This window comes from Nannospalax galili, unplaced genomic scaffold (genome assembly GCF_000622305.1).
Source record: "Nannospalax galili isolate Female #2095 unplaced genomic scaffold, S.galili_v1.0 scaffold2568, whole genome shotgun sequence".
NCBI classification, from domain to species: Eukaryota; Metazoa; Chordata; class Mammalia; order Rodentia; family Spalacidae; genus Nannospalax; species Nannospalax galili.
In genome coordinates this window covers 257,203-267,019 of record NW_008357491.1, presented here as the reverse complement: position 1 = coordinate 267,019, position 9,817 = coordinate 257,203, and the positions used below count along the sequence as shown (strand labels likewise).

Genomic DNA, 9,817 nt, shown 5'->3' with positions numbered 1-9,817 from the left:
CCTTTAATCCCAGCACTCAGGAGGCAGAGGCAGGTGGATCTCCGTGAGTTAGAGGCCAGCCTGGTCTACATAATTCCAGGACAGTTGGGGCTACAGGGAGACCCTGTCTCAAAAAGACCAAAAAAAAAAAAAACCCACCTTTGCTAAAAAGCACTGACTTCTTACCCCTCCCCAGAGGTCAACTGTGCCTGACAGGGAGGCTATGCCCTGGAGAAGCAATCACCTTGGAGGAAGGCAACACAGCTTTGGAAGTGATAGTGAAAGGGGCTTTTTTTGGCCTACGCTGGACCTGAGCATGACCAACCAGATCACACTAGAACTACTTCACTGTGAACTCTTGCCCCGACCCCAAGTCCTCCTGTTAGTACCTTGAGGATGACTTGAGGTTACTGAACCCCATTTCTCTTAGTGTTAACTGAACTGCCTTTCTCTACTTCTCACCATTCCTGGGTATCAAGCCAGGGCAGTGGCCAACCCCAACCTTCTGGGGCTGCTGGAGCTAGAACTTTTATCTGAAAATTGTTTATACTTATAGGTGAAACAGGGCTACAGGACCACTGTCTGCTGGCAAAGCCAAGGCCCACAAGCCTGAGGTGGGCCCAGTGTGGGAGACAGCAAGCACAAAGGCCAGGCCTCTATAGCCAGGTCTGTTTCTAGGCAAACAGCTGGGACAAAGACAAAGATTAGGAACCACATGTTTATTTCATACAGGACTTTGTACAAAATATTTATACATATTCTTTACAGAATAAGAACCTGAAGGAAAATTGACACTTTCTTCCCAATACCAGGGAGTCCTGGTGTGAACAGACCACTCTCCTCAGTTTACAGCATGCTTCCTGGGACCCAGAGTTGTGGCTTGGACCCTGGGCCCACCCACCTCTCCTAGCCATCACTCCCTGTAGATCTTTAAGCAGGATGGAGAGCTTGAGGCTGGAGGCATGGACGAGGACAACCTCACTGTGGTAGACTGGGAGTACTTGCCACCTTGTCACTCCGGAACCTGGAAAGTTCCTCTTTGTCCTGAACTCATCTACTCACCTGGGCAGGGCTCCTAATGGGTAACAACCTACCACTCTGAGCTTGTTTTGGTTAAAGTGCTTAGTGTAACTCGGCCTAGACACCTCCTGTGTGCTCTACGAGGCTGCCTGGTGTGCTGAATGAAAGCCTGTTGCACACAGTGGGCACAGAGGGGTATGTGGGGTCTAGACATAGTACGGTAGAGTGCTTCTGGTATGTTTGCTGTTTGGAAAAACGGTGCCCAGGAAAGATCAGGAAAATAAACGCATGTAGCTGCTTTACACTATATGCTTGGACTCTTTAAAGCAGCTAAAGGCACTTTTTAAGCCAGAGTTAATAGAAACCAAACCTGGCTTCACTTGTAAGAGCTGTCCTGGGAAGACCAAGTGATCCCCTTCTGAGGCCCAGAGGGTCCTAGAGGTACCCAGGAGTGGGTGGGGCTGGTGGTGTGGGGCTCTTGCCAAGCCTTGTCTGGGTGCTGTCAAGTTTCCAGGGCCATTCCCAACCCAAGACCAGCAGCAACTGAGATCAATGCAAGGACATGCCATAGAGGGGGATTAGAGGAAAACAGAAAGCAAGACCAGAGGTGGCTGTGTTCACAACAGCTGCTCTGGCCAAAGTGAGGTGCTGAGCAGACCTCAGGCCCAGGCAACGAGGGAGGAGGATCCAAAGTTCAAGGCCAGACTAGGTAACTTAGGGAGACCCTGTCTCAAAAAGTATCAAAAAAGGGCTGGAGCTGCTCAGTGGCAGAGTACTTACCTAGTATGTGAAAGGTCCTGAGTTCATTCCCAGTACCTCCCCCTCCAAAAAAGGAAAAAGAAAAAAAGGGAAACTTCAGTCCAGTAGAAGCTCATCACTCTGAGAAGAACCTTCTTTTTTCTATTACTTTGAAAGTGAGAGGGGGCTAGAAGACGGCTCAGAAGTTAAGAGGACCAGAGTTTAGATCCTATCAGTCACATCCAGCAGCTCACAAATACCTGTAATTCCAGCTCCAAGGGATCCAAAGCTTCCCTCTGGCCTCTGTGGGCACACACGCACACACATAAATAATTTTTTTTTTGGTCTTTTTGAGACAGGGTCTCCCTGTAGCCCCAGCTGACCTGCAACTCGCTATGTAGACCAGGCTGGCCTCGAACTCACAGAGAACCACCTGCCTCTGCCTGCCAAGTGCTGGGATTAAAGGCATGCGCCACCACGCCTGCCAATAAAATAAATTTTTAAAGTGATAGTGCCTTACATGTTAGATTATATAACCATAAAAATAGTATTAAAATGTCTGTATGGATAATGTGGGTTGGAGAAGACAAAGAATGGAAAAAAGGCAAAACCTCAAGTGATTAATATTCCTTTGACCTAGATGGGAATACCCACATGATTTCTAGGCTGGAAATAGGATTTAACTAGAACCCAGTTTCTGTCTGTTGTGCTGATCCTGACCAGCTAATAGAACTGCTCTTAGGAAGGGCCCATCTGGCTCCACTGGCTTTCAAGCACCTGCCGGCTTTGTCAAATACACAGATCATGTTGCTGTGAGGAGGGCATCCCAGGCTCAGCTTTCAACTGGGCAGCGGGGTAGCTGGGAGCTCTAGAGCCACTTCCTCCAACAGGAAGGGAGGTGACAGCACACTCAGGTCCACTAGGCTCAGTGTCGGGCAGCTCTGCCACTAGCCTTCAAGGCCAAGAGACAGGCAGGCAAAGTTGGCAGGGACAGAACACCCTGGACAGAAACCCTTTAATCACAGCAATTCCACCCTCTTGCACCTTCCTCGAAAAGGGGAGAGCTTGGTGCACTGGGTGAGGAGGTGGCTCCTCAGGCTGAACTAGGGAAATAGCTGCAGCTGGAACTTAGGGGCCCACTCCAGGGCACTCTTCACCACCGCTAGTGCCGCTGCTCCAAGTGCCACCGTCAGCCCCATGACTGCCAGTTTCACAAAGCGGTTGGTCCTTGGTTTGGTCAGGACATCTTTTGTTCTGGCCTCAGGCCGCAGGAGTCCACGAAACCGCTGCCGCAACACCATATCCGGCCTCTGCTGGGCCGATGCCAGCTCAAAGTCTTTAAAGGTAGAGGCTGCCGTTCTGTGGGAGGGGGCAGAAGTGAGTGTTCTGGACAAAGACTTATGAAGTCTAAAGAGCAGAATGTGCCTCAGAGCAAAGATCTCTGCAAACATCCCCAGCCTGTACCCACCAGACACAGGTCTTCCCTCCCTTCTGCTTGCTTACAGCTATCCCAGCCCCACCAGTGCCTCAGCCTCCCCCACCGGCTGGCCTCCCTTACCTCTCAGCCTGCTGCTGGGCGGCTGCTTCCCGGGCCAGTTCGGAAGGGGGGAACTGAACGAAGAGGTCTCCGGCTCTGCTGATGAGCATCTCATAGGGCAGGTCCTGAGGGATCTGGGACAGTAGGTGGTGGACCGAGGCCATGTCACAGTCACAATCGAGCACTTCCTGCTCTCGGTATAGCACGATCTGCAGAGAGAGGACTGGAATCAGAGACCACAGGGACCTGGCCATTCACCTTTCTTTCTCCACAGAGGAATCTTAGTAACAGACAGCACTCAACTACCCACTCAAGCAGCAGCAAGGCCCGTGTCCTCTGTGCTGGTCCCAGAGGGCAGCCCTCCTGCTAGAATCACTCCACCCACATGAAAGACTAATTCCAGTAAGTCCCCTCAGGAGAATCTGTCTGCTCAAGTGTCTCCCTAAGTCTTGAAAGAAATGAGATTTTTTAAAGAAAATATTTATTTTTATTTTATGTGTATGAGTGTATTGCCTGCATGTATGTAAGTGCACCCATGTCGTGCAATGCTGTGGAGGTCAGAAGAGGTCTTTGGATTCCCCTGGAACTGGAGTTAAGGACAGTTCGTAGCCGCCATATGGGTGCTGGGAATTGAACCCAGGTCCTCTGCAAAAGCAGTCAGTGCTCTTAACTGCTGAGCCATCTCTCCAGCCCAGAAATGAGATTCTTTTAGCAAGAAGAAAAGGAGAGAAGGGTTATAGGAGATTCTTAGGGGCTTAAGAAAGGCAGAAGAGCCAACTTGCTCTCTTCTGACCTCCTCCTGAGAGCAGTACACAACTCCACAGCTCCTGGAGGTTACTCTCCACACTACTCGGCCCTCCTGGGAACCAGCCCCATAAGCTCCCACAAGCCACCCGACTCTCTAGCCTAACACCAGGTCCCTTCCTTCCTGAAGTCTGTGCCCATAATATCTACGAGCTAATTAGTTCTGGGAAGCACCAAGACTCTAGTGCTTTGAAGAATCAGAGGTCTCACAGTAAGGAAAGCTGCTTAATCCAGCATTTTCTAATGCTGCCCAGACTGGAGAATGGGAATGGCAACCTAGGAATTACTGTCGTCTTCACATTTCCGTAATTACCAGGTTCCCTTCAGGGACACTGATCAAGCTGGAATGGTAAGAGCAAACCTGGTCACTGGCCCCCAGTGTATACCTACCACAGCTGCAAAGTAAATGGGCATGAGTGGGTGGCAGGCCAGGAAGAAGTCATATAACCGCACAACATGCCTGAAGTCTGAGAGAACATGCCCAAACCAGGTGATGAGCCAGCTGAGGGCAAAGATGGTCCCCACCTCAGCACTAGGAGCAAAGAAAATCCAAATGTTAGGTGCCCTGCCAGCTCAGCCCTCCCCGTCTTGGCCATCTTTGTCTCCAAGACTGGTAAGAAAGAAACATTTTGGAAATGTTTGGAAAATTCTGCCATCTAAGAACTTAACATCATTTTATAAGATACAAACTCTTTAAAAGCTCCCATGAGGCCTAGGGATGTCGCTCCTTGGTAGAGTGTTAACCTAGCATAGGTAACACCCTGAGTTAAATCCTCGGTACAGAAAAAAATAAACAGTGCGTGTCAAAAACATCTGAAGTCCCATCTGCCTGGTTACTCTCTAATGCTCAAAGTCAAATACAGAACAAGGAGTGGCTGTTTACAGAGAACTGGACTGTGGTTTTCCTTCTAAAGCAGTCTTACTCTTTTTGAGGGCACAGGCATATGTTTGCAGGCTTGAAAAACATAACTGTGGGAATAGAGAGGGCTTGGTGATTAAGAACGTTGGCTGCTCTTGCAGAGGACCAAGGTTCAATTCTCAGCAGCCACATGGTGGCTTACAACAGTCATTAACTCCAGTTCCAGGGGATTCAACGCCCTCTTCTGACCTCCACAGGCACTTAAGTGACACAGGTGTACTTACACACATGCAAGTAATACATTCATACACATAAAAATAATAAAATGTGGCCGGGCGTAGTAGCACACGCCTTTAATCCCAGCACTCAGAGGCAGGTGGATCTCTGGGAGTTCAAGGCTAGCCTGGTCTACATAGTGAGTTCCAGGACAGCTGGGGCTACAGGGAGACCCTGTCTCAAAAAGACCAAAATAAAATAAAAAAAAATAAAAATAAAAAAAATAAAATAAAATAAAATAAAATAAATAAAATAAAATAAAATAAAATAAAATAATGTTAAAAACAAAAACCCCAGTAACTAATAGCTGGGTGTGGTGGCGCACACCTTTAATCCCAGCAGAGGTGGTAGAGGCAGGCAGATCTCTGTGAGTTCCAGGCCAGCTAAGGTTACATAGAGAGACCCTGTTTCAAAAGACAAAACAAAACAGCTATTATTGGGGCTAGCTTAGTGGTATAGTGCTTGCCTAGTATGCGAGGCACAGGTTAACCCCCAGCACCACAAAACTAAAACAAACCAAAACAAACCAAAAGAAAATCAGAGCCAGTTTTCTATCTAAATCTATCGCAAAAAAAATCTGCAAAAAAAAAAAAAAAAATCTTCCTTAGTATTTGAAAAATAAAATCACCCCAAGATGGCTTCATTTGCTGTTCCTCTTAATCTTCTGGATTTTTTTGGAGACAGGTTCTCATGTAGCCCAGGGTGGCCTCAAACTCACTATGTAGTTAAGGCTGGCCTTGAACTTTTTTTTGGTCTTTTTGAGACAGGGTCTCCCTGTAGCCCCACCTGACCTGTAATTCACTATGTAGACAGGCTGGCCTTGAACTGGGTGCTGGGACCACCACACCCGGCCTCTTTGTTGTTTTTAAGTATTTAATCTTATGTGCATATGTATGTGTGTCTGCATGCTAGTACATACACATGTGGTGTCTACGGAAGCTAAAAGAGGGAGTTGGATTGCCTGAACTAGAGTTACAGGTGGTTGTGTCAACTAGAGTTACAGGTGGTTGTGTCACCTGACATGGGTGCTGAAAACCAAACTCTAGTCTTCTCCAAGAGCAACAAGTGCTCTTAAGTGCTGTGCCATCTAGTTCCTGACCTTGAACCCTTGATCCTCCTACTTCTAGCTCCGAAGTGCTACAATCACAGTCATGTGGCACCACATCTCCTCTTAATCACTGCTGGGGTAAGAACTTTGAAGTCTATATTGGCATACCAACCTTATCTACCTTTACCCACCAGATGTAAGCTGAAGCCATGAGCTGTTATCCCTATATCCCGTAAGAGCATAGTACCCCAAAAGTTCTCTTGACTGTGGACAAGACTAAACGGTTCAGATCAGTAATGAAAAGAAGCCTGACTACTCACCATCATCATGATGAAGAAACTGAGCTAGATTGGGGAAGAAACAAAAGCCAAGAGAGCAAGGTGCAGGGCTGTACATATGTATACACACAGACACAGCAAGGAGACCTACTCACCTCTGCATGAAATCATGGAGGTCTGGGTTTACTTGGTCAATAATGGGCATCAGGTAATTTAGGATGTGCTTGGTGTTGTCCATTGTGGGATCCATGAAATCCCTACAGGAAGACAATCCAGTCAATGCCCTTATTTAGGTCAGACATTTAGTTCAGGGCTGGTGGGTGGAGTGGGCACAAATTATTCAAATATCTGGCTATTCTGAGAGGCTAGAGAAGTGATACCCACCCTGTCATAAGACCAGATGCACAGTTACCTGAGATGGTGGGTAGATAATTTTTCTACCAGGGATGTTGCCAGCTTCTCTCCCACCACCAGCAGGAAGGTGACCACGATGTCATGGTAGCCCTGGTAGTAGTGGAGCTGTGGGTTGCGCTCTAAGATGAGGAGGATGATGTCGATGAGTTCTTCCTGGAGTCCTTCTCGCTGCTCATCTGGCATGCCTGGGGAAGAAGAGATGCATCTGAATGGGCAAGCAATCTAGGGACAGGAGACTAGGAAGGAGTCCAGCAATGGATTTCCAGAGAAAGCAGCCAATGACAGAAAATGAATTTCCAATGAGTTGGCAGCACCTTACAAAATACACACTGCTGATGCCACTGCCTGGCACAGATAAAGCCACAGAGTGGGGGCACCTGGCAATACCTTCTAACCCAATCATTACAGTTAGTGTGATCAACCATGGGAAATAGCACATGTCTCCAAGATGCCACACTGCCATGAGCTCTACCTTCGGTGGAGCACCTGTCACCAGCATCACCGTGTGTGACCCTGAGCCTCAGGAGCAAATACCAGACAAACTGAAGTTAGGAGAAAGTAGCAGACTAAGTGGCCTACCTCATACACTAGAAACTATTCAGATTAAAGGACGTTCAAAGGTTGGGCATTGTGGTACATATCTTTAATCCAACACTCAGAAGGCAGAGGCAGGAGGATCTCTTCAAGGCCAGCCTGGTCTTCAGAGTAGGTTCCAGGCCAGAGGCTACAGAGAGACTCTGTCTCAAAAAACAAAACAAAACAAACAAAAAGACCTTATCTTTAAGAACAAACAAACGAAGAAAACTAAAAGCGGCTCAAAAGATGACTTGAGTGGGAAAATCATGAATTTGTATTTCCTTTTCTGATAAAAAAGAAATAACTAATGGAGTGGGAGAGAAGTTAAGAGCACTGGCGCTCTTCAGAGGACCTGGGTTCAGTTCCCAGCTCACACATGGCAGCTAACAACCATCTGTAGCTCCAGTTCCAGGGACCCAACACCCTTTTCTGACCTCTGCGGGCAATGCATGACACAGGTGCACTTACATACATGTAGGCAATACTCATACACATAAAATAAAAATATTTTTTAAAAAGAAATGACTAGGATAAATGGTGAAAAAAGAACAATTCTTCAGATATTTTGGATAAAAGGGGACTGTGATGCTATTTACTCTTCAACAGCTCAGAAAGAAAACTGTGTGGAGCAGGCAGTTAAAAAGGTGGTGGAGTCTAGGGCTGGAGAGATGGCTCAGCAGTTAACAGCACTGGCTGTTCTGGCAGAGGACTGGGTTCAATTCTCAGTACTCACATAGCAGCTAACAACCATCCATAACTCCAGTTCTAGGGGATCAAACACCCTCTTCTGACCTCCGAGGGCACTGCACAACACGGGTGTACCAACCTACATGCAGACAATACACCCATACACATAAAAATAATTTTTAAAAAGGTGGTGGAGTGTGAGCATGTGAAGAGATCAGCAGCAAAGAATTTCACAAGTTCCTGGAATGAAATTATATAAGAAATGATATGAAATTAAAAACGTTGCATTCACCTCTAAGCCAAAACCAAGAGTCTAAGAAAGCCTGGTCTGGATGGATCTCCAGCCACAGCTGGGAGCAGGGGCCAGATCAGGACCTCTTAGAAGCACAGGGCCAGTCTTATCTTGGTACTGGGGCTCTCTGGTGCGTCAGTTTAGGTGAAGAATAACAAACCTGTTCTTCCTAAGCCAATGCTCAAAAATCTGAAGGCCATGCTCAGCCAAGATCATGAAGCCCAAAGGCCAGAAGCCTGATGAGTTCAAATTCTGCATCTCCAAGGCACTTCTAGACCTGGAGGTGAACTTGAACCTTAAGGCTCTATTAAGGGGGTTTAAAACCACAGCACCAAAGAAACTGAAGTTGGTGGCGGCAGGAAAGCTTTCATAATCCTTGCTCCAGTTAAAATGAAGAGCAAAGGTTGGAGGGAAGAGCAAAGCTCACCCTTTGCCCACATTTAGTCCACCTTCCCCAAAGCAGAATGGTGTAAAGATAAAAACAAAGGAAACAAAGCACATCAAGAGCAAGGGCTAGGGAAAATAATGAAAGCAATGCAAGTGAAATCTACATCCTATTTGAATTTCTGGTTTAGGTGGTCAGCCAAGCCCAGAAGAATGTGAATGGAAACGGTTCAAATGCCAAGGTACGCCAAGGAACGTCCCATCCTGTATGCAGAGTAATCATCACAGACTGTGGGGACAGAAACAGAACAGGGATAGAGAATGCAGAGAGAGAAGAGGGAGGCCCCTGCCCTATGTCACCTGAACCAGACCAGCAGGACAGGAAAATGGGACTGGGCCAAGGGCACTATGACATATCACAACCAAGCTGGCTGGCTACTAGCTGAGTGGGAGCCTCACAAGCCTCTCTAGGGAGCAACAATCCATGTAGGGCAGAAGGCCTGTGACACACATGTCTGTTGGGAGACCTCTGTTATGCAAAAGTCGAAGCCCCTTCACACCGGACAGCTCATGCAGCTCGGGGAATGTGCCGCGGGCTCCTTTTCATAGCAAGGTGCTTTCTGGCATCTTTCCTGTCTCTCCCTTTGAAGTGGCCGCCACAGATGCCTTGACATAAACATGGCCTTTGGCTCTATGCATACCATGCCTTCCTGTGTGTGATTTTTACAGGTAGACAATAGTCTAGCAGAAACCCACTTCCACATGTAAATAGAATATCTCACAAAGTATCTAAAAGCTTTTACCACTACCCCCATGGTATATAAATATGCTAGTCTTCTCTTAATAGTTGGAGATCAGGTCAGAGACTGGGTCCCGGAGATTGGGTCCCAGAAAGCTGGATCAGCAGAGCGCTGGACAGCAAGGA

General features: G+C 47.4%; 1 protein-coding gene across 2 annotated transcripts in view; it reads right to left on the bottom strand.

Moving 5' to 3' along the window:
- Positions 1–2,120: 2,120 nt before the first annotated feature.
- Positions 2,121–9,817, bottom strand: part of Tbc1d20 (TBC1 domain family member 20) — a 23,163-nt gene continuing 15,466 nt past the window's right edge. For both annotated transcript variants that reach the window (XM_008855134.3, XM_029557198.1), the window contains 5 exons: positions 6,952–7,138; positions 6,695–6,796; positions 4,469–4,610; positions 3,296–3,483; positions 2,121–3,096 (listed from right to left, as the gene is read on the bottom strand). In XM_008855134.3, coding sequence (XP_008853356.1) covers positions 2,841–3,096; positions 3,296–3,483; positions 4,469–4,610; positions 6,695–6,796; positions 6,952–7,138 — 875 coding nt within the window. In that variant the 3' untranslated portion in view covers positions 2,121–2,840. The remainder of the gene's footprint in view (positions 3,097–3,295; positions 3,484–4,468; positions 4,611–6,694; positions 6,797–6,951; positions 7,139–9,817) is intronic.